Below are 25,895 nucleotides of genomic sequence, written 5' to 3'. Positions count from 1 at the left end.
ATATTTCTTTTACCAGATTCAGTGTCACAACAATCCACTTCTTTGACGTCTGCAAAAACAAAAGGTATGGTATTATTGTTCATTTCTAATATCAAGCAAAATTTCTATCATCTGTATAATCACATATGATAATTTATCAGAAATTATTTTAGGATATACAATGTCTCAAATCAGCTGAATAATTGCAAAGCAATAAATGTCAAATAAACAAAAGAATTTGAAACAAAGTATTGCCTTGAATAACGTTCTTCAAAATTTATTTGACACTTATACTGTGTAAAATGTGATTGAAGATAGTTATTAAAAGTATTCTTCATTTTACTGCAAACATTACATTAACTTCATTTTCTTTTTCCAAATTTTAATTTTTTATAACTTGTTCTGCAGCAAAGCGATGTATACTTACCATATTGTAAAGACACTTGTATATTGTAGAATAACAATCTCTAGAAACCTCCTTTTGATTCTGCTCTGCTATTAGATAGTTGTCTCGGGTTGTGTACCCGTATCTACCTTAATCGTATCCATTCGTATTGAAAATAAATACTTCCAGACCTAAGAAATTCAAAAGTTTAATTTACCAACATTAAGTAAAACACAAACAAAATAAGAAATTAATAAGATTCCAACCACTTCAAACCGTCCAGAAACAACCAGGACAATCACATAAACAGTTTGAAGATTCCCGTAAACTTTGCGAACTGTCTTTGATTAAATGACTACAGACAGCGTATCCCTAGGTCTAAATGACAATATACTGGGCCAAGGGAACATATCTAAAACTTCCTCTATTGATATCATGACTATTGTTGATAAAAGATAATGCAATCAGAGGTCTCATGGCAAACGCATTAACCGCAATCAACGAAATAAACATCGTTCTAATTTTACACTTGATGATTTTTTATCTATATTCAAAAACAATGGTAGACATAAATTATTATGTAAACTGGGTCAAATACCAAAATATGAGTGTACATGAATTATTACAGCCTTCTGTCACCAAAGACTGTTCCCTCAAATTGACAAACCTGAAGATCATAAAAAGTATTTCATCAAAAGTAAAATACATTAATAGAGGTATTGATTTTATCAATTTGTCTAGTATTTTTCATAACTCTACCGTTCAAAACTTTATACCTCCATATTTTCATAACATAGAGCCACCAATAATTTCTTATTTGTATAAAAACCCAGTAGAAGTTTAATTTTTAATTATACGTCAGTTACATCAGACGTCAGTATAGATAATAATGCTCCTTCGACGTGAGACTGTGAAACATCAACGTTTAGATATGATCCCTATAATCATGTAATTACAGGGACCTGAATATCTCCCAAGACCGAGAGGTTGTAAACTTTCTGAAAAAAGGACCAAAATATCGTCCACCGTCGAAAATAAATTGGGAAGAGTGTTGTCAGGTTATTAAATATGCTGTTTCATCATATTGTAAAAAATGGTGTAAACGGGAGAAATCTGACAAAAAGTCACTTGATTCATATTTGAATAAATGTCTGAATATTGTTGATATTCGCATATCACATTTCAAAAATAATTTAGAAATAAACAAAAGAATAAGTAATACATCCCTTTCTAGGATTAAAAACAAAATTCAAGTACTCGCAACGCGTTTTGTGTTCGTACCGGCCGACAAAGCAGCCTACAGTTTGGTGGTGGTATGACGTAAATACTACACGGAAGTCTTTAAGAATGAAATTAAACATTCAACTACATTCAAGTCTGTGCGCTCCACAGAGAGTCATATAGTAAATAATCATGTCACAACACCAGCTCACTTTCAGTGCTTTTAACGAGTTCCTTAACTATTATCAAAGAATTGATCATTATTTTTTATAATAAAACATATAAAAATAGTGGAATTAACCTTTTTTGGAGTGTAAACCATTCTTTGGATGATTTAGATAAATTGCGTGCTTTTAAAGATCCATTTGATTCGGTTGACAGTTTTGACTTTTCCACTCTTTACACTACACTTCCACGCAATGTTATCAAACAAAGGTTTTCCTATTTGATTAAATGGTCGTTCGATAAATCTAATTGCAAATGTATTTGCTGCAACTCATATAAAGCCTTTTTCTCAAACAAGAAAGGTAAAATTGATAGATATACTTACTGGAGGTGTGATGAGATGATTAAAGTCATACATTTTCTCCTTGACAACATTTATGTACGTTTTGGCAATACAGTTTATCGACAGATTGTAGGTTTCCCTATGGGCACCAATTGTTCCCCTTTACCAGCAGACTTGCTCCTGTACTGTTATAGATCACAGTTTATGGCCAGACTCAGTAAAGACCCGTCTTAATTCCATTTAATTGATAAATTCAACAACACTTACCGTTATCTTGATGATATTTTTATATAAATGATAAAATATTTAATAATCAAGAATTCTCTAAATATACTGCCGAAATTTACACACAGCAACTTGCTTTAAATAAATCAAATATTAACAGCAACAAGTGTCCTTTCCTGGATTTAGATATTTCAGTTTTACACAGGAAACTCTACACTAAAATTTACGACAAAAGGGATGATTTTTCTTTCCCTATTGTTTATTTTCCCTTTTTTGGACGGTGATGTTCCTCTGGCATCATCTTACGGTGTTTATATATCCCAACTCGTTCGTTATGCCCGTGTCTGTATTGACGTTCTGGATTTCAATGAACGTAATCTATGTATTCCTGGTAAATTATTAAGTCAGGGATTTCGTTACCACAAATTACTTAAAACCTTTACTAAATTCTTCCATAGATACAAAGATTTGGTTTGCAAGTTTGGCTGTACCTGTAAAAAAAACTTATTTCAGACGGAATAGCCCATTCTGAATTTTACGGTGATGATGTTTACCGAGCCCGGAAATTTATATACGATCCGCGTAAACTTATCGATCCTTTAAATAAACTTATTCTAAAAGATTACCAATTCAACATTGTAATTAGATCTTTGGATATAGTTTTTGTTGGTATAAATATAGATTTAATTATCAGTAAATTAAAATCATACCAATAGTTTTGTTATACACATATGCACTTTAACGGTACTACCATGTGTCGATACCTTTATTTTGGCATTCCACAAGATCATGTTTTTCTCTTTACTGTTAATGGCGTCTGTACACTAAATCCATTGGATATTGAATGTGTACTGATTGATATTTTAGTCTTAGATACATGATTTTTTTTATTAGTTGTTATTGGCTTTGAACTAGCTTTCAGTTACTGCGAGTACTCTTAGATCTGTACGTGTCCTTTTTGTTGTTAGGGATGAAGGATGGATAAATACCATGCCACTTTCGGTCTGTGTTTATGTTTGATGTTTTTCTGTTTTGTATCGATCTGATGAATTAAGCCTTTTTCAACTGTCATATAGTTTGTTCTTATGTTGTGCTGTCATACCACTGTCCCAGGTTAAAGAGAGGGTTGAGCGCTCACAAACATGTTGAATCCCGCCACATTCTATTTGTGCCTGTCCCAATTCAGGAGCCTGTAGTTCAGTGGTTGTCGTTGGTTCATGTCTGTCATATATGTTTTCCGTTAATTTTTTTGTTATAAATTAGGCCGTTAGTTTTCTCAATTGAATTGTTAAATATTTTTCATGTTATGGCCTTTTATAGCCGACTATACGGTATGGATTTTTCTCATTGTTGAAGGTCGTACGGTTGCCTATAATTGCTTACATCAATTTTATTTGAACTTTGCTGGATAGTTGTCTCATTGGCAATCATTAAATGTCATGTACCAAGTCAGGAAAATGGCCATTGTTTTATTATAGTTCGTTTCTATGTGTGTTGCATTTTAGTGTTGTGTTTCTGTTGTGTCGTTGTTCTTGTATTTGATGTGTTTCCCTCAGTTTTAGTTTGTAACCCGGATTTTTTTTTCTCAATCGATTGATGAATTTCGAATAGCGGTATACTACTGTTGGTTTTATATACTGTGGATTCATTTATTTTCGTGGGTACCAATTTTCGTGGTTTGAGGAAAACTTGTATATTCGTGGATATTTAATTTCGTGGTTTTGTCAAAGTCTGCATACATTACTTTAGAAAATTTGTTATTCGTTGAACATTTAAATTCGTGGTTCCCATGTTCCCTCGAAATCAACGAAAATTGGTATCCAACGAATATTAATGAATCCACAATACCTCATCTCCTTATTTTTATATTGGCAAATATTTTTTTTTTTACAGATTCAGCTTCAGGTGATAGGACGTCATAAGGTCAAATTTTAAAGGCAATAGGTAAAAATAATATTTGAATACTAAATATAGGAACAAGTATATGATAATATAAGATAAAAGTTGTTTCTTGCTAGTAAGATTGTAAGGTAGATGAACTGTATACCGCCATTGTTACAAAGCAGTGCACAATCGATCTAGTTCTTTGCTTAAAACTGAAAAATAGTGATTTATTGCATTATTTACACTGTTTTACCAAATACCAAATTATTGTTTTTGTTCCAATCAATTTTTCAACCTAACCATTTCAGGAGAGAAAACGCTAATAGTAGACTTGTTTTTCAAGGAATGTTACTTGTAGCAAGAAAACAAGTTCGGTGACACCATTTTTTCATTTTATTTTCCTAAAGCACACTATAAAACCTATCTTCTAATACTTTATTTTAAAATTCTATCTAGCAGATTTCTTTATATGCCCAAAAAGTGTTCTTTCATGAATAATCTATGCAAATTAGGCAATTTTGCACTACTTGTAGTTTAAAAAATAGCACGATAACCCATACTTTTTATGATATTTTTAGTGAAATAATCATGGTCACATCTACATTTTGCCAGTTATAAGAAAATTCTATCTGCTCTTTTAGCTATAAATAAACCAATTAAAATAAACTGATAAAACAAGATATTAGTACTGTTAGCAGTATCGGTCATTTTACAGTTGTCGTACAATTATATCTGTATTCATTTGATATAGCATATACAGAGAAAACAAAACATTGCAAAATATTGGACCTTTTCAGGAATTTATTTATCTACACACAGGAAAGTAAACAATTCATGTGTTCATTAATGTTAAATACAATTTTAGTACTTTTGCAACATCAAAATATTGATGTTGTCTTGACATCAGTTTATTATCGATACTTAGAGTGTAAGGTCGAATTAACCTTCTACTTCTTACTGTTAGTGCTTATCTAAAACAACTATAAATCCAATCTTTATTTTTGAACAAAATAGTAGCGGGTGGATAGCAGAAATTGTCCTCATGAAACCAAAAATCATCAAAGATAACAGACTTATAATTTTATACGCCATACGCACGTTTTGTCTACAAAAGACCCATCAGTGACGTTCGAATCAAACAAATTAAAAAGCCAAAATAAGTACGAAGTTGAAGAACATTGAGGACCCAAATTCCGAAAGGTTTGGTCAAATGCAGCAAAAGCAATCTTTTCCTTGAGTAGAAAACACTAGTATTTCGAACAATTCAAAGTTTTGTTGACAGTTAATTTATAAATATGACCACGTCAATGAAATGTCGTCTCAACACAGAAGTGCTGTCAGCTGGGCTGGTGATATCTTATGGAAGGAAACCTCCACCAGAAGCTGCATCGACCCAGTTATTCTACAAAAAAACATCATCATCAAAGATACCAGGCTTTTAATTTTGAAAGCCAGACGCGCGTTTCGTCTATAAAAGACTCATTAGTGCCACTGGAATCAAAAAATTAAAAGGCCAGATAAAGTACGAAGTTGAAAGCATTGAGGACCAAAAAGTCTGAAAGGTTTTGCCAAATACAGCTCATGTAATATATTCCTGGGGTCGAAAACACTAGTAGTTCGAACTATTAAAATGTTTATAAACAGTTAATTTATAGATATGACCACATCAATGATATGTCAAAACAAAAATGCTGACTACTGGCTGGTGATACCCTTGGGAGATTATTCAATTAATATGAATTTAAACCTTTGTCTTCATTGTAACCTTCAACGCGAGATTATATTACAACTGTTTTTAATCTACCTTGGAGAGCGGTATTTTTGTTAATAACTACTTTTATGCTTTTCTTTGTTAGATGTTGTAATTTCAATATTTCAACGTATCATACCCATTTTAGTGCACGGACACATTTTTTAAAGAATATCTTTATCAGGTTAGCTCTGAACCAAAAGCCCAGTGCACTTGGGTTAATTATAAACCAAAGAACTTAAGCTCAATAAATGTAACTAAAATCGTCCAATGATAACCTAGCATGAAACAATTGCAAAGTATATTATCTGTTTAAGAACCAAAAAATACAGAATTAAGAAACATATAATGATATTTTATATTTTATATTATTCTTCTACATTAGTATATAACTCATAGGATGTATGTATGACAATACGAAAATAAAAAGAAATAAAATTACAAAAATACCGAACTCCAAGGAAAATTCAAAACCGAAAGTCCCTAAACAAATGGCAAAATCAAAAGCTTAAACACATCAAACGAGTGGAAAACAACTGTCCTGACTTGGTACAAGCATTTCCTTATATAGAAAATGGTTGATTAAACCATATCTAATACACGTACTCCCTTAAATGCAGTTCAAACTATTATTTGACATTTACTCTTTTCCATGTATCATATGTTTAAAATTGTGTTGTCTGCCTGACTTTTGTGTATATGTGTACATATATTGTTATGTAGTCAACTTGAAAAGCTCACATGTGAGATTTAGGTTTGTAGCCTGTTTACTATATATCGACTTGAGATATATACTATACTTTTGAAATTGTAAAAAATACTTTAAATACTAAAACCACTAAACAAGAAAATCATGAACGTTAAGAACTAATGTACATTGTTAATAACATGCTAGATATTGTTTTCCTGTTGTTGTTAGGTGTGAGCCCATCACAGAAGTCCTACCACTGACTGCTTATATAAATAACAGCATTATAATCATTGGCCCTAAAAACCAAAACAAAATACATAATTTTATTCTTATTCCGCTGCAAATAGAATAAAGCCAAATGTTTTAAATGTGTATTCTAACTATAAATTGTCTTTATTTCGTTACGCCTCCTAAATTCTGACGATTTGATTTACTCATTTTCGCACTTTTATTTATTTGTTTATTAGAAAGGACCGTTTTGATTGTTTTGGTTGAATGCCTGTACTTGTTGGTCAATGGATGGAGTTTTTAAAAGGTTTGTTTATTTTTAAGCAGCATAAATTCATAAACAAGTATTATTCATATTGAAATAACATGATTTATTCCTGGCAATATTCAACAAATGGTGACAGAATTTACAAAACACATGTTTCGGCTTAGAGAAAGAGTTTTTTAATTGACAATACCAATTATATTTGTGATTTGTGCCATTGAAATATTTACTGTATATAAGTGTGGTTATCAAATCTCTTTACAGAGAAAATTGAATCTAATATCTGGTTGAAGTTCTTTATTAAAATAATTACTGATAGATCAAACGATACTAATTTCATGACTGAAATTGAAAATAACGCTTTGTAATGTTATGCATCCGACGCACTTTTCCTTTACTTCATCTTACTTTTAACCGATATACCTTTTCTAATTTCTGAATTTACTGTTCTTTATCTTAGCCGATTTGTACTTTCCCCGAACGATTGATTACTTTCATTAATACTCAACGTGTGATTCACTTGATCTCAGATTTTCTTTGGTCCAAATTCAATTATGACGTCAATTCTTATTTCTTCTGATTTTGCTACGAAAATTGCGACCATACTTGATGACGTCTTGCTTGAATTAATACAATTTTTTTGCAACTTAGTGAAAAGTGTGTCCCCAAAATAAAAGTGTGCGCTTCGGACACATGAAAATTTAAAGTGCTATTTTAATTTTTCTATAGCACTGGGTCCATTACGCTGCTGGTGAACTGTCAGTCCCCATGGGTATCATCAGCTCAATTATCATTTTTGCGGTATTGACATGATTTATAATAAACGTTTCGTAAATTGCCTGGAATTTATTACGAAATTAAGGTTTCAACTCCCTCAAGCAAAGTTTACTTTGGATGTGATTATTATTTTAAGTTCCTTCTTGGTAATATAGCCCTTCTACTGTTTCGGTTCTTATACATCCTTGACATTCAAATATTCAGCTGTGAGCGTTTCTGGTGAAGGTTACTCCAGAAAAGGGATTCGGACGTAATAAAAAATTATAACATGTTATTTATTTTGAAGGACAATGTACATTTTTGGGCTTATTTGGCCTGTTAATTAACCAACACGAAACATTGCCTGGTGTCACAATTTGAGTGCGACGTTTTTAACTTGATGTCATTAGCTAGATAGGTCAGTGCTTATCAAAAATAGGCTAATTGTGACAACATTTTGGGTTCATTAACACAGAGCACAAAGATCGCCCAAAATGATTGTTTTCTATCTGACCAGTTAAACACAAATACACTTACTGTTAAAATATCTTTTGGCGACGGTTGTGCTATATATTATGTCTCAGGATGTACAAGTCAAATAGTCAACATTTTGCAAAAGTTTGCCATTTTTCTGAGTGCATGGACTATCATTGCATTGCTGTATAACTGATGAAAAAAGGTATATTTTAAACGACAACAGCATTGTTTTATTATAACTTACATATTCAACACCTAATTCTGAAAGTCCTAGATATATCAAATACATTTCATTTAAGGGCCAATTTGGCCCTCCCTTTTAAAATGTTAACCGTCTCGAGAGGAAAAGTATCGTATTACACTCGACGCTGTGGAAGAATTTTTATTTCCATTATGACAATTTCATAAAAACATTTTCATTAAAGAGTAAGTATGCCTAATGAAGATAGTAAATAGCTTAAGTATTATATGTCTTGTTTTTTTCTCTCCAGGAAACTGGTTACAACTGTGTCAAGTCTGCTCCGAATAAAAGCTGAATTGAATGTGTCAATACTTGTCCATCCATATAAATCCAATCATTATATGATAATTGCAATCTGAATAAAAATCTGCAAACATATTAAAATTCTTCAAGCCTTTCAAAGAAATATTAAGTAAAGAATATGAGATAAATTCTGAGCACTTTTGTGTAGAAATCTCACTTCTCTCTCACTTCGATGTCGAACTTGACATATTTAATCTACAATATAAAAATAAGTAGATGTGGTATGATTGCCAATGAGACAATTCTCCACATGAGATCAAATGGCACAGAAATAAACAACCATAGGTCAGCGTATTGCCCTCAGCTATAGTCAGCTATAAAAGGCCCCGAAATGACAAATGTAAAACAATTCAAACGAGAAAACTAACGGCCTGCTAGTAATTTATGTACAAAATGAACGAAAAACAAATATGTTACACAGCAACAAACGACAACCACTGAATTACAGGCTCCTGACTTGGGACAGGCACATAAAGAATGTGGCGGGGTTAAACTCGTTTGAAGGCGCCAACCCTCCCCTAACTTGGGACAGTGGTGTAACAGTACAACATAAGAACAAACTATAAAAATTAGTCGAAAAAGGCTTAACTCATCAGATGGATACAAATAGAAATACATCTAACAAAAACACAGAGTGGGCGTTGCAGGGTACTTATACATCCCCACAACAAAAAGACACTAAGTACAGATCTGAGAATGCAGTTACTGACAGCTAGTTCAAACCCAATAACAACTAAAAAAATCATGCATCTGAGACTAAAATATCAATCAGTACACATCAAACATCCAATGGATTTAGTGTAAAGACTTCATTATCAGTCAAGAGAAAAACATGACCTTGTGCAATGCCAAAATAAAGGTATCGACAGTTTGTAGAGCCATGAATGTGTATATGTTTATAAAAATAATATTTAGTTTGATTTTATTTTGCTGATAACAAAATCAATAATAATATCAATTAAAACAATATTCAAAGATCTAATTACAGTGTTGAATTGGTATCCTTTTTAGAATAAGGATAAGTTTACCCGGGTCGTTTCTAAATTTCCTGGCTCGGTAAACAACATCTCCGTAAAAATTAGGATATGCTATCCCGTTTGAAATAAGTTTCTACAGGTACAACCAAACTTCAAAACCAAATCTTTATATCTATGGAAGAATTTAGTAAAGGTTTTAAGTAATTTGTGGTAACGAAATCCCTGACTGATAATTTACCAGTAATGCATAGATTACGTTCATTGAAATATAAAACGTCACAACAGACACGGGCATAGCGAACGAGTTGTGATATATAAACACCGTAAATGGTGCTAAAGGAACATCGCCGTCCAAAAAAGGAAAATTTACAATAGGGAACGAAAAATTGTTCCTTTTTGTCGTAAATTTTAGTGTAGTGTTTCCCGTGTAAAACTGAAATATCTAAATCTAGGAAAGGACAGTTATTACCGTTTATATTTGATTTGTTTAAAGTAAGTTCCTTTGGGTATATTTCGGCAGTACATTTAGATAATTCTTGATTATGTAACGAAAAAATATCACTTAGATGACGGTAAGTGTTGTTGAATTTATCAATTAAATGCAACTTAGACAGGTCTTTACTGAGTTTGGTCATAAACTGTGATTCATAACAGTACAAGAACAAGTCTGCTATTAAAGGGGCGCAATTGGTGCTCATAGGAATACCTACAACCTATCGATAAACTTTATTGCCAAAACGTACATAAATATTATCAAGGAGAAAACAGCTTCAATCATCTTATCACACATCCAGTAAGTATATCTGTCATATTTACCTTTCCCATTAAAGAAGAAGGCTTTAAATGAGTTGCAGCAAATATATTTGCATTCAGATTTACCAAACGGCCATTTAATTAAATAGGAAACCTTTTGGGTGATAAGATTTTTTGTGAAAGTGAAGTGTAAAGAGTGGAAAAGTCAAAACTGTCAACAGAATCAAAAGGACCGTCAAAAGCACGTAATTTATCTAAAACATCAAAAGCATTTTTTACAGTCCAAAAATAGTTAATTCAACATATATTTTATTATAAAAGTTAATGATAATTTCTTTGATAGTAGTTAAGGAACTAGTTAAAAGCACTGAAAGATTAGTTATAGAACACTTAGTAGAAGCCGCGATGAAACGATATTTTACTGGTTTTTTGTGTTGTTTAGGTAACCTTTAAGCTGTGATGTGGTTATGAAATGTTTGTTTACTATATGACTCTCTGTGGAGCGCACGGACTTGAATGTAGAAGAATTTAAAAGTTCATTATTAAGAATGTCCGTGTAGTATTTACGGCTTACCACCACCGCAATGTTGGCTGCTTTGTCGGTACAAACACAAACCGCTTTGAAAGTACTTGAAGTTTGTTTCTTATTCTAGAAATCGGCGTATTATGTACTCTTTTATTTATTTCTGAATTATTTTCAAAATGTGATATTCGAATATCCACAACATTCATACATTAATTTAAATAAGAATCAAGAGATTTTTTATAAGATTTTCCCAGCACGATGAAAGAGCGTCTTTTGTGACCTGACGACACTGTTTCCAATCTATTTAAGATAGAGGACGATATTTTGGTCCTTTTTTCAAAAAGTTTGTAACCTCTCGGTCTTGAACGATATTGAGGTCCCTGTAATAACATGGCCATAGGGATCATATCTAAAATTCGACGATTCACAGTCTCAAGTAAGAGGAGTATTATTTTCTATATTGACGTCTGATGTGACAGACGTATAATTAAAGATTAAACTTCTGCTGGTTTTTCTGTATGTATACGAAATGATAAGTGGTTTTTTGTTCTCAAAATAGGGAGGTATAAAGTTTTGAATGGTCGAGTCATTAAATATGCACGATACGTTGATGAAATCAATACTTCTGTTAATATATTTAATTTTCAGAAAATTCTGTTTATGATCTTCATGAACTTTCGTTTATGGATACGCGGGAACAGCCTATGGTAGCAAAAAGCTGTAATTATACTCGAATATTCAGAGTGGGCTGAAGAACGAGATTGCGTAACACTCTTTGAAAATATCATGTAATTTACTAATTGGTATTTGACCCAGTTTTCATAATAATTGATGCCTACCATTGTTTTTAAATATAAATAGATCATCAAGTGTATAATTTATACGATGTTTAATTCGTTGATTTCAAGTGATACGAAGGGGCCTCGGTGGCCGAGTGGTCTAAGTAGTTACTACTGTAATCACTAGCCAGTCAACACTGAGGTTGTGAGTTCGAACCCCGCTCGTGCGGGTGCACTCGACTCCAATCTTAATTGACTAGGATTGTCAGTTTTCCTATCGGAGGTCGGTGGTTTTCTCCAGGCACTCCGGCTTCCTCCACCAATAAAAACTGGCCGCCACGAATTAGCCGAAAAGCGGTGCTTAAAGTGGCGTTAAAACACCAAAAATCAAATCAAATCAAATCAATTGGTACGTTTTCCATGAGACCTATTATTACGTTGTCTTTTATCAAAAATATTCATGATATCAATATAAGTTTTAGATTTGTTTCCTTGTCCCAGTATATTGTCATTTAGACCCAGTGGATATGCTGTCTGCAGTCGTTTAATCCAAGATAGTTCGGTAATTTTACGAGAATCTTCAGACTGTTGTTTGCGATTACCCTGTTGGTTCTGGATCGTTTCTAGTGGTTAGAATCTTATAAATTTAATATTGTGATTGTGTTTACCTAAATGTTGGTAAATTATACTTTTGAATTTCTTAGGTTTTCGGAAGCGGTGTAGATGCTACAATGGCTATTTTACAACTAGTTTTCGGCAAAATTAGACATGAGCCAAAGAATTATCCAAAAAGATTTTTAGCATCTTTGTATAAGACATCGTGTAGAAAATATTTTCTGGGTAAGGCCTTGGTTCTTATTTATATATTATTAACTATTTCAAAGGGGGTCATTTTGACAGTGTTTACAGTTTTGCATTAAATGCCAAATTTATTGATATACAGTAGTTTACTGTTCAGGTCTGGTAAATGGTTACTATGTTCAGGAAAGGCCAATAAGGGGTTCCTCGTTGAAGTTGAAATCATCCCTTCGAAGATTTTAAGGACGCCATCTTAATTTGGACCAATCCAATCCCATTTACCACCTATGAGCCATATTGACTGTCAGCGATGTTGAAAGTAAATTGTACAAATACCAGAAAATCAAAGAATTTTTTCAGCGGAAACATTTCGTGCATAATTTGACTAATTCGACAAGTCTGTTATCAGATTACCCTGTGAAGTAAAATTCTGGCAAATTCCAGTCTAACAATGAACTTTCAACGGAAATGCATGTCAATGAGATTATAAGAGAAGAAAGTTTAAACTTCTTATTCTGAAATTTATGTTTGTATAAATGAGCTAGAAGGTCACAAGTATCAGACCTCTGTTCTATTTGAGACAAAAACAGAAAAAATTAAACCATTTAGCCCTATACAGAATTCAAAATATCCACCTTTTATAAAACTGGCATAACACCCATCTCAATTGAACTTTGGTGGATAGTTGTCTCATTGGCAATCATACCACCACATCTCCTTATTTTATATAACATAGTATTAAGTGTTCCTCATTTCTTAATCTTAAAAACATACAAAGGATACACCCCAAGATTAAATCGAAGCAACCATAACATCTTTTTACTTTAGTCTTTTTAGATCAGAAAACCTCCTTATAACAATTTTCTAATATTGATATCCACTACTATGTTGATATAATCCCGATACAGTGATGAATCTCTTTTGCTGTGAATTTGTTTCAAAAAACATGATTTCAGTTTCAGAATTCAGTTGTCTCATTTAACATATCTACATTAAATCCAAATGTGTCACTACAGTTTGCTCAGCCTGGTGTGGTTCCAAACAATATAAAAGCATGCCACTAATTCAGGTCTTGCATAACATTGTAATATGTATTAAATTATTGAACTGGAGGAAACTTTAATTCTCAATCCAAACAAGACCTTTCAAAACTGTAGTACCAATGAGCATGTCATTTTCAAGTTAATATCTATCAACCCAGGAACCTCGTTACCTAAAGTGCAAAAAGGATCTAGGTAAATAAACTCGTAATCTGTCAGTATAGGAACTGGAATAGATATCATCAAAGTATCACACAGAATTCCATGAAGTATTTGAGCTCAATGAAATTCTTGCCTTTATCTTCATTTATAATTTCAACAATTATTTCAGGACTCTTCCCGACAAATTGCATTGTGTGTAGGGTAAAAAAATGCACAGGCCGGATTTCATTCTTGAATGCTTAGAATTTATTAAAATGGATAAAAAAATAACAAAAGAATGTGAAATAAATATTTTATTCAAATCTGCTAAAATATTGCACACATCCAAAAAAATAACATGAAATCTACTATTTCATTCATACTAAATTTTATCACAAATAAAGGAAGAGGATTATCAGCATAGAAACATGTGATATGATAATGTAGAAGGTGTGTTTGATTCCTTAGATTGTCATTCTCTCATTCTTTGTAATGATATGAAATTGTAACATATGGAGAATGTTATTAATACTTTTCAGCTCCATTCAACACATGAAATAGTTGTTTTTTGCAATAAACTCTGTGTAAGATAGTTAATTTATGTATGCTTTTCCTTCCAAAATTTAAAGTCTGATAACTCTAGATATCTAATAAAATTGTGAATATATTTTTCTTAATTTTTTTTTTCAATATGCATGTGCATATTAAATATACAGAAGTTGTGAAACATTTAAAACTTATTCTGCTTTCATCTAATATTTCATACTACAAATAACAATTCTTTTAAAATATATATCTTTACATAACACTGTCAACAAACAACAATAAAACAGCACGGTGATGAGCTTGTGGTATAAAAACCATAGTTTCTCTCCTCTTATGATAAATCTATAATAAAAAATCATGACACATTTGTAACACAAAGCTGAGGTACTGGGTTTTGACGAATAAAGCTGGAAAACAAGTAAAAATAGTAAATTATCTGAAAAATTCCTTTTAGAAAAAATGTTACCCCATTATTTATCTTTACTTCTAAAAAATTATGCCCTAAAATTTTAATGTTATTTATTCATACATTTGTTATTTCTTATTTAGCACACTGTTTGAAAAAAAATTGACTATGCATCATAAACCAAGATATTTCAGTTACTTGGAGTTCAAATCTCTGAAACATTTTCTTAAACATTTCTGTACTAACAACAAACAGGAGCAAACAATGAAATGTATCTTTCAATTTAGAAAAGTGGTAAATATTTATTCTTTATAATAGATTGGATTTTTCTTCAAAGAATATGAATAAATTCTGTTATTTTTATTCTCAATTTTTTATTTTCTCATTTTTCAGTTTTTTTAGTGGAAGCCAATAACATCAGAACAATGTATAGCTTCAAAACTCAAACACAAAGTTTGGTTTCTAGATTTTGAAGGTTTGTGCATCTATCAAAAATATGAATAATTTTTAAATGAGATATGAGAATTATATCATTTTTACTTAACACTATGAGTATCCTTTCATGATGAGTGGGACAAACAGTTAAAGGGACTATTAGATAAAAGTTCATATGGAATAAACACACAAGTTAGTCTATTAGTTACAAATTTTTTATTTTTATGTGGTAAATGATTCATTTAAAAAAAAAAAATTATTGATACTATAAATAAGTCTGCAGTTATCCCGCCCCTTAATAATTATTCTAAAAAATACATGTTCTATATAGTTAGCATAAATGCTTGCAGCTTTGTATAACAGGTCCTCATTTTCTTATTAACAAATGTTACACCAGTCAAGGTTAAAAAAAAAAACATTTACTATCAGTTAGACCATAAAGTTGGGTGCATGTCCAAAATGAATTCTGGTATTGTTTATAAGAATAGGAAAATTTTTATTATAAATGCACACATTAATTTCTGAGTTTACAGTACTTATTAAAAAAATATTTTTAGTGTTAATGCCATGTTTATATTCTTATTAGTAAAATGTATAGTAACGATTTCATGTTTTTTTTGTTACAAGTATTAGTTACACCTTGAGGGCATTAGCCAGAATGGGTGTATCTAATTAGCATCAAGATATTATTGTCAATGCAGAATGATAGTTTTCAATAATTTAGGAAGGGGTCTTTCAGCAATTTTACCATATGTTGTTAAAAAGCCTGATAAATGCAGGGTATCCAATTTCATTTAACAACATCTTGGTGTAATTTCTAAAATATTTCACTGGCTTTTTCAGTTTTATCCATACATAAATTCTTAAAGAAATAGCTTGCATACATGTAGATGTCAACTACTTAGTTTCTTGAAGAAAAATGAAACTGCATTACAAAAATATGGATGAAAATACGAAAATTGATTTTTGTAACAACAATTGTTCCATTGGAGATATACAAACATAAAAAATATATGCAGTATTGAAATGTGTACAAATTTTACTGACACAAACAAGCTAATTCATTGTTGCATATTATATAAAAACTCTTAATAGAAAATATAGACAAATATAGTCATTTACAACATAAGGAATTGTTAGCGGAAAATATCACATTCAATCAAGTTACAAATATAACAACATTTTGTCTATTTCTGCATGATTTGTTATAAACTTTGCTTGAGCATTTTTAGTTGCATTTTGGCTATGAAAGGAAGAAATTCTAATGAAAGTACCTCCCAACTCAAAGTAGTTACAGTCAAGTATCATTATCTCAAGAACAAACAGCATAAAGTTATTCATTCATAGATGGCAATTCAATAAATTATAAACCAAATACTAATACATTCAATAATTCAAGGACAAGGAATCAGACATTAGGAAATTTCTGTCTTCTATGATCATTGTTTTACCAAATCATGATTTCAACCCAAAAAAAAATGTCAGTATTTGACAGTGTTTTTTTTCAATTTCTATCTTCATTTATTTAATGTCATCTAAGAGATAGCTTTGTGTCCCAAGATCCCTGAAAAGTTGTTTTGTCATTTGAACGTTTACTTTTCATGAAAAACCATTTTTGTTAAGTTACTGTACTACACAGTGGGAAATCAAATTCTTTTCAATGTTAAATAATACCATAGTTGCATCTAATGGTCAGGTGGGAAATTGCCAGGAAATTGTATACTTCAAAGAAATGCTTCTATAAGATTGAGATAATGAATTTTGGCTGCAATTACATAAACATAACATCTCTATATGTTTTAAAACAACTGGCTGTTTCTGAGTATTTACAATGAGATCTGGCAAGACTTCATGATCAGTTTTTATAGCAATGAAATGATAGTAACCAGTAACTTGTTCAGGAAAATAATTGAAATGCGTAGACTAATTTTATATATATACCTATTTAATTTCTGTGTTTGTTTTTATCAACTTTCTAGTTCTAGAGTACTCATACAGCTTTTGAACCTTATCTTAAATTACCATCTCATCTTTACTGCATATAATTGCAGCAAAGTTAATAATCAATCAATTCTTACATTCATGAACAAGTTCTTCAATCCTTGGACAAATTCTTTCAACAGTAAGTTATATTCATAAAACACTTCTGGAATTATGTAACATTTTGACCCCATCATGAGCAAGGTCATTTGCAGCAAACTGGTTCCAGGTCAATAACAAGCATACCCTGTAACTGATCAGCTGAAACCAGTATTGATGGTAAATTGTTGACATATTGATACAATGTGCGTCTTAACCTTCTTGCCATCATTTCATTTTGCTATATTTTATAGGTCATCATATTCTACACTATCTTGTCAAGGCAGAAAGGTTGGCTGGTCTAAAACTACTAGCAATCAGAGAGGTTGGGCTCTTAACAATAATATTTCGAAAGAAAATATTTTCAATATTATCCCTACATTAGCTTCTACAATTCATATGACAAGGAAAATGTTCAAATTTAGCCAGCGTTCACCCTTACAAGACTATGATCTTATCATCAATAAGATACAGCTTAGGGTTTTTACTTATCACATATATGTTGGTAAACATTTACTTTTATAAATACTTTAGAAGTATCTTATATGACAAATATCTCAAGTTTCCACATTCTCATGTTCTATAAATAACTTATACCAGTATGTCATATTCTTTGGACTAATGAGATAAAAATTTCAATATGAGATTCTAAAATATACTTTCTTGCTTAATTTTCTTAAAGGAGAGGTCAAAAACCAGGAAAGGTCAACATTTAGATATTACATACAAAATAAATCTTTCACAATTTAAGGAATCGGTTCCATAATTGACCATTTGACTGTTACACTGACCAGGATGTATAAACAAAATTTAGGAAATTACAGGCAAAAATTCATAAGCAAATTTTGAAAATGGCACAGAATTGGTATATCAAGTAGAATAATTATGGCGCATTGGACCTGTCATATAAAAGTGATGTTCAACAATGATCACATTCTCTTTCAATACCCTGAATTTCCAATACGGTATAGAAACCTTCATGTAATACCAAATTTATAATATAACTTAAAGTTTAACTTGCTACATACAAAAATCTCAAATCATTTCTAGATACAAAAATTCATTTTATAATCAAAATTATATTTGAATATTCACTTTTTCAATAACTCTTAAGCTACATATCTAAAACTATTGTTGAGTAATCAAATTAATCTTTCCTCACTGAGCTCTCCTTTTTGAAGGACCATTTCTCAATCAACTTATAAACAGTCTTCCTCTCATGATCATGACTAGACATTTTAAAGCTTTAGTTCACTCTTTGAGATTTTAAAGCTGTGAGTTAAATAATTACATCTAGATCTACAATGAACAATTTAAGATATAGCAGACTCTCTTGATGATTGTCCAGTCCTTGTTAATGACGTTTCACGTGATGGACCCTTAGATATATTCCTAGCAGATGACCTTGATAATGAACTCTCCCTCGACATTTCTTGATCATCTCTTCCTTGAGAACGTTTTCTACTTCTCCTGAAAAGTTTCTTTAAACTACCGCCTAATGACCTTGATTTCTTTAAATTAGGTGTTTCTGGATTTTGTTGTCTGCCTAGTTCCATATCATCTGAAATTTGCAGAAAAATAATGAACAGTGCATACATATACTGGTAAAAAGAAACTTCAATTGACTTCACTAGTTGTGGACTAAAGTCATGCTTTTTTTCTAAAACCAAAGTAATGCCATTTGGAAAAAGACTTCATCATCCTATAAAGTTCCAGGAAATTATCAAATAGAAAAAAAATCAGTAAATCATTATATAGATAAAAAATCAGTATATCATTCAATATCAAATTACTATAAATTCAGAAATTTTTTGTAATGTTTTTATTATTGCATATAATATTGGATATGCTTTGCAATAATTATTATTCTTAAACTTTCTGCTCATTATACAAATTTCATCTGCTTGTTTTGTCTTATATGTCTTCCATCAATTTAGTTTATCAGAATGTATAACACACATCATATCTCTCACATCTAAAGTAAAGCTTCAATTAACCAAATATGCAGTTTTATTTTCAAAATTTTAAAGCTTTATACTTTCTATAGATCTATACTGACTATTTTACTTTTTAGTGCATTATTAACTGATGATTCTGAAATAACAAAATTACTTTTACAGATAATGAACCAAGACTAAATACTAAAGATTCATTTATTTTCAAGGGTAAAAAATTTCATGAAATAAGGATAAATTGTACTTTCATTGATACTTCAATAAGTGGTTTCTATAAATTCTGTATACAAGCCTAATGGAAACTTTATTCACATATTTATGGTTCCTCTCTATCCATTGACTCCACGAAAATCATGAAAATTTGCCCCCATTAAAATATAAAGAATTACCAATAGAATACAATAATTAAAACAAAACTGATTATTTGGATGAAACATAAGCAGGAATCCAACACAATATGTCCATATCCTATAATATACTATGCAAATGAGAAATATGGTGATATAAATATATGTATCATATTAATATGTATAAAATGTGCATTTTTAGTAACAGACTTCATCCAGTTTTGGAAAAGCTAAATTATTAACAAACATTTTTCACACAATAAATATTGTCTAGTTTGCAAGTATTTTTGTGTATATGTGATTGATAACAAACCATCCTTTAATTGTAACAAATTTTGATAATGATAAAATCCTTGTGAAAACTAATGAGTTATCTACCCTTCACTTTTTTATCTTAACTTGATGACAACTTTAAGATGCTGTTTGAATTTTTTTTGGTCCACATTGTGCTCAGATAATAAAAACTCTTCATCATAACAATTAATAAGCTATTTTAATGCAAGTGCATTTAAAAACGTTACTTTTAAAAAATGTAAAAAAAAAAATTAAGGCTTTGGTATGTCTAAAACATTAATGCAACTATGCCATTTTTTAATCATTTCTAAAAGCTATTTTTTAATTATTTTTGTCAACTTAATATATATTATGGTGATAAAACCAAACAAAACTTATAAACATCAGTAGTTATTTGGTAATTATAACCTACACTTATAGGCTTCACACATTTAGCTTTGTTGAAATAATTACCATCATCATAAAAAATACAGTCTGCTTTTTTTTTTCTTTCAACAGATGGAGTATAAGTTTCTATCATTCTAATGACCACAGTGAGAGTATCTTTTGAGTGCCATATTAGACTAATAACATGCTCCTCTATGACTAAAGGATCAAATTGTATCTAACAGCTCTAAATATAACATTCATAAAATATATAAATTTAAGGGATGAGATGCTATAGAAACGTTCATATCAGTTTCTAAAACCTATATTTAGAAAATATATGTAAAACAAAAATTTAACTTTAAAGCAACTAATGAAACTAAACGACAGTCCATAAAATAGCATGCTTTTAAATAAATGGCATAGAAATTTAACTATAAACCATCAAAAAAAGGAAACAAAAGCGACAACAGAAACCAAAAAAAGACCTTTAGAACGTGGAGAGGTGCCGCCCTCTGGAGGCTGGAGATAGTTGGAACCCTCTCTGAGGGAACCACCAGCTCTATCTGCACTCTGAGAGCGTTTCTTGGAACGAGTAAATTTCTTCTTAATTCTACCGGCAAAAGAAGACCCTTTCTTTTTTTCTGAAAAGTTACCATAGTACTAAATTAAAGAACACAGAAAAAGTGAAAAAAATTCATAATGAAATAAGATAAAAAGCATAGAAAACTATCATTATATACTGCATATATATATAAACCTTATTAATGGCAAAGATTGTAAATTGTACAAAAGCTTTACTCTGAAATTTTATATGTTCTATATTTCTATTGACTAAACTTTCAATTAATCACTTAGAATTCATAACCTGTCAAACATTTTAAGCAAAAGAAATCTTTTTTATAAGAGAAATTTATTTTTTTAAATTTTACAAGCAAATTTAAAGCTCTAAGCATTAACTCATCGAAATTGGTTTCAAATTTCCACAGAGGAATTTCCTTTTTTCCAACATAGCCCTTACAACGTAACATTGAAATATTCATAACTCTATCACTAACTGTAAATCTTATCTTTAACAATAGAAAACCTGCATTAATAAAAAAAACCTTCTAAGGATGTTAATTATACTGTTGATTCATTATTACTTCCAGGGATACCAGTTTTCATGGATGTTGTGGCTGCAGGTGAATTTAAATGTTCAACTAAGCCTAAATCTTCTATAGACTTGTATGCTGACTTTTGTAAAAACTGGAGTTAAATATCCATGAAATTAGAATTTGTCCTTAATCCAATAATATTGGTACCCATGAAAATAAATGAATCGACAGTTGGTTATGAGAATGTACCTGGTCTATCATGATGCCCTGGTGATGGGGGTTGTGTTATTACAGTAGGTATACAATCTTCATCTAACTGTTCTGGTGTCTACAATAAAGGATAAGGATTATGTACGCTGTAAGCTTATTAAATTCATTGTTCTTGTGTCTATAAAATAAGGGATATGCATACTGTAAGCTGATAAAATTCATTGTTCTGGTGTCTATAAAATAAGGGATATGCACACTATAAGCTTATTAAGTTCATTAAAACATTGGTATTTCAAATATGTAATTGTTTTATCCAATCTTTGTATAGCTTAAAGTGAACTTTTTCTGTTATTACAAATATAAACCCTTCTTGAATTGGATACACCAATCTTTAATCAAATTCTGTATTATCAACTATCTAAGGCATATAATAATACATTGTAACATGAAAAAGCAAGAATATGTGTCCAACAGACAACATGACCTTTTCACACTTCTATGTTCTGAAAACCATGACATTTGGTGCTGTTAGAAGTGCTTATTTCAATTTGTGTGCTTACAGGAATCAATTTTTAAAACAAACCTTTTGCTTTGTACATTCCTAAATATTGCTTGAAAAAAAGATGCAAGTAAATATCCTATGTGTGCAAATTACAAATTTTCTATCAAAAGTTTCAAATTGGTACTTCACGAAGGAAAAGATAATTGCAAGAATTTCTCATTCCTATCTGTGTTAATTAAGATATTTTGTTTTACTGTCATACACAATGGACTCACATTAATGAAATGCCACATTACTTCTCAGTTTTTATTAATTTATTCAATAAACTGTTAACACAGAGATACCGGTATTCAAAGTCAATGAACCATGACTGAAGGTACATGGCTAAACAATCTCCATGGAAATGAGATGTGCCAATGCTAATACAACTGCATAACAAATACCATTGACTTATCATAAGTTGTTCCCTTTAACCAAACCTAAACACAAACATTAACTTGTAAACTATGTAAAAGTTTCAAAGTCAATGAACCATGATGAGGGGATGGGGCTATATAATCTCCATGGAAACGAGTTTGCAAATGCCAATAAATTTGCATACCAAATATCACTGACTTAACATTAGCATCTTATCACAAACTAATACATGTAAACTAAGCAAAAGTTTCAAAGTCAATAGACCATGACTGATGGGGCAGGGCCAAATATTCTCCATGAAATGAGATGTGCTAATGCTTATACAATTGCATACCAAATGTCATTGACCTACCACTAGTTGTTCCCCAAAAACTGACCTAATCACAAACTAATACACGTAAAATAAACAAAAGTTTCAAAGTCAATAGACCATGACTTGGAGGGCGGGGCATATTAATCTTCATGGAAATGAGATGTGCCAATGCTAATACAACTGCATACCAAATATCATTGACCTACCACTAGTGGTTGACCATAAACCAGACCTAATCACAAACTAATACATTGTTGACGACGTTGCTGTGCTGACACAGGAAACAGCATACCTATGTCTCGCTTTTTGACTCCGTCAAGGCGAGACAAAAAACAAGAGCCAAAACAAAAGAAACTTATTTCAGTTATTACAGTGATAAATGAACTCATCATAGATATCAGGCTTAAATTTGTTTTACATCAGACGCACATTTTGTCACATCACAAATAAAACTTCTCATTTTAGAAAAGCTGGAACATGAACGTTACCTATTATTACAAATATAAACCCTTCTTAAATTGGATACAAGTGGTACACTTACGCTCTGTACATCTGTAATGATAAGTGTGGTGGTCTTTGTGGGTGTTCTAGATTTACGTTTGTTACTTTTAAGTTCTCTGACAGTTTACTTACCCTTTGTACACCTGTAATGATGTTTGGTGGTCTTTGTGGGTGTTCTAGATTTACGTTTGTTACTTTTAAGTTCTCTGACAGTTTACTTACTCTTTGTACCCCTTAATGATAAGTGTGGTGGTCTTTGTGGATGTTCTAGATTTACGTTTGTTACTTTTAAGTTCTCTAATGGCAGTTTACTTACCCTCTGTACCCTTTAATGATAAGTGTGGTGGTCTTTGTGGATGTTCTAGATTTACGTTTGTTACTTTTGTTCTCTAATGGCAGTTTACTTACCCTCTGTACACCTGTTATGATAAGTGTGGTGGTCTTTGTGGGTGTTCTAGATTTACGTTTGTTACTTTTAAGTTCTCTAATGGCAGTTTCTACAACTGAGTCTACACCGTCTATCTGAACAAACTCTGTAAACAAAACACCATGCAAACGTAAATATCACACAATTCACCATGCTAGAATCTAATGCATTCTGGGTAATATTTTCTAAAGTGGTACACAAAAATGTTGCGATTGGTTAATAATGTCCTACACAATGGATATCAAACCAATGGTGTAATGTGTTTTTAATTTTGGAGTACAAAGAAATTACCCATGATCCTTTAGATTCTTAACGGGTGAATAAGTTAGTAAGATTTCAACAGACATGTTATAAAACTTGTATGTGTATTCTAAATTGCCCATATGTATTCAATTCCCTTTTTTTTTCTTTTTTTCTTTTATTTTTTTTTGAGGATTTGGTATAGCAAGCATAGGTAAGGATCTAGAATATAATTGTTTTTTAATTTAATTTTCAAGACCATAGTTTGAGACCTCAATTGAAAGACTTTAAATCATTTTCAAATCTGTGGAAGGCAATGACACATCTTCTGAAAAGTTCAATGATTTTACTTTTAATTAATTTATCTTGCAGGAGATCAAATATTGAATGCTTTGTTGGAGACAATTAATATAACAATAAAACGACACAGACCCATAGCTTGTCCTTAAACCTGTGTATAGAAATTCCAAAATTCATGTTTGTTTCAAAGTTGAATTTTTCTAACCAAAAAATTGCCCATTGCTCACTTCAGGATGTTCGCTCCTCTTGTTTTTGAATTTTTGTCAAATATTTGGAATCCTCTGGTTCCATCAATATAGTGCCATTAAAAATTTTGCTCGCTAACCCCTACTTTTCTTTTCATAATTTTATTACATATAGTTTAAAAAGTCATATTTGAAAATCCTATGAAGTCTTTGTTATTTTTTCATAGTTTTTGAAAGATAAAAGGTGCTAATGTTAAATGTATGAAAAATCTAGAGAGAATTATTTCCCTCCAAATTTTCAATGGCTTATATCGTACCCTTCATTTTTTTCTGCTCTTTTGTTCCATTATATATATACTATCAATTTATAACAGTCTTTTAAAAAGCTTGTTATTTTAAAACAGAGTAGCGAACATCCTTAAGTCATACTTTCAGCTAAATAGCAATGCTTAGAGAACCACATATATTAATAATCTAAATAAACCAAAACTTTTCTGAAACACAAAGAGTATTTTTGATAGACTGTTTTATCAATTTAAAAATTTCTGTGCAATGGAGGAAATCATAAGTTTACCCTAATTTGCAATGTCACATGGACATTCATTGTCCAAATATTTGAAAATTTCATCCTATTAGTTGTAAAGTCTTGTGGTAAGATGGAATAATTCAGTCTGTAAATTATCTAAATAGCACTCAATTAGATTTTTCTTGGACAAGATCAAATGATGAAAGATAACTCTTAACTTTCATTTCAAACAGGACTATCGTAAAATGATCTGAATGAAGTATCTAAAGCAAAACAAAAGCAATCTAAAATCATGTATTTCTTTTATTTTCCTCTGTTTTGTTTATTGCTCTTTTGTGATTCCACCTCCCCCCCCCCCCCCCCCCTAACAATTGTTTTTTTTTATTCTGAGTATTTTTTCTTTCTATTATCACCTAGCTTCTAGCTTGACAACCTACATGTAAAACTTTCTTCAATTCCAAAACTTTTTGTTATTTCTACACTGGATTTCACAAACAAAGTATAATAAATATGTAGATTTAAATTATATCAGAACAAGACCATTTTTCAAAGACAGGAAAAACCAAATTTGTAACTAGTTCATTGTAAATAATTCAAACATAAAAATAGATGATCAGTGCAACAATCAACAGCCTGGTAAACAAATTAAGGTATACTCATGGAGAAATGCAATAACTAGACAAGGAACTAGTTTGTCATGCTTCAGTAAAAGCCATGCTTGACTTACTCTGTATGTGGCTCCTGTAAACATTCATTCATTTTATTTCGTTTTACTAATTTACTATCATTCACTAATCAGTTTTATTTACTGTGTTGGTCGTA

General features: G+C 31.0%; 1 protein-coding gene and 1 long non-coding RNA gene across 5 annotated transcripts in view; one reads left to right on the top strand and one right to left on the bottom strand.

The window, feature by feature from the left end:
- The first annotated feature begins 20 nt into the window (after nt 1-20).
- Nucleotides 21-8,975, top strand: LOC127701768 (uncharacterized). The gene is made up of 4 exons (XR_007982216.1): nt 21-64; nt 4,212-4,262; nt 7,111-7,178; nt 8,861-8,975. It is a non-coding gene; the product is annotated as an uncharacterized LOC127701768 (long non-coding RNA).
- Nucleotides 8,976-14,226: 5,251 nt separating this feature from the next.
- The window catches only part of LOC127702730 (phospholipid transfer protein C2CD2L-like), a 51,238-nt gene continuing 39,569 nt past the window's right edge, over nt 14,227-25,895 (bottom strand). The window contains exons 12-15 of one of the 4 annotated variants that reach the window (XM_052207034.1): nt 25,801-25,814; nt 21,702-21,780; nt 20,844-20,999; nt 14,227-18,954 (exon numbers count right to left, since the gene is read on the bottom strand). In XM_052207034.1, coding sequence (XP_052062994.1) covers nt 18,707-18,954; nt 20,844-20,999; nt 21,702-21,780; nt 25,801-25,814 — 497 coding nt within the window. In that variant the 3' untranslated portion in view covers nt 14,227-18,706. Of the gene's footprint in view, nt 18,955-20,843; nt 21,000-21,701; nt 21,781-23,803; nt 23,929-25,800; nt 25,815-25,895 lie in introns of all 4 variants that reach the window. The other 3 variants (XM_052207033.1, XM_052207036.1, XM_052207035.1) reach the window with 3 other exon arrangements.

This window comes from Mytilus californianus, unplaced genomic scaffold, assembly GCF_021869535.1.
Source record: "Mytilus californianus isolate M0D057914Y unplaced genomic scaffold, xbMytCali1.0.p SCAF_5, whole genome shotgun sequence".
Classification (NCBI taxonomy): Eukaryota; Metazoa; Mollusca; class Bivalvia; order Mytilida; family Mytilidae; genus Mytilus; species Mytilus californianus.
The sequence above is the reverse complement of the archived record's forward strand: the minus strand, read 5'-3'. Positions and strand labels throughout refer to the sequence as shown.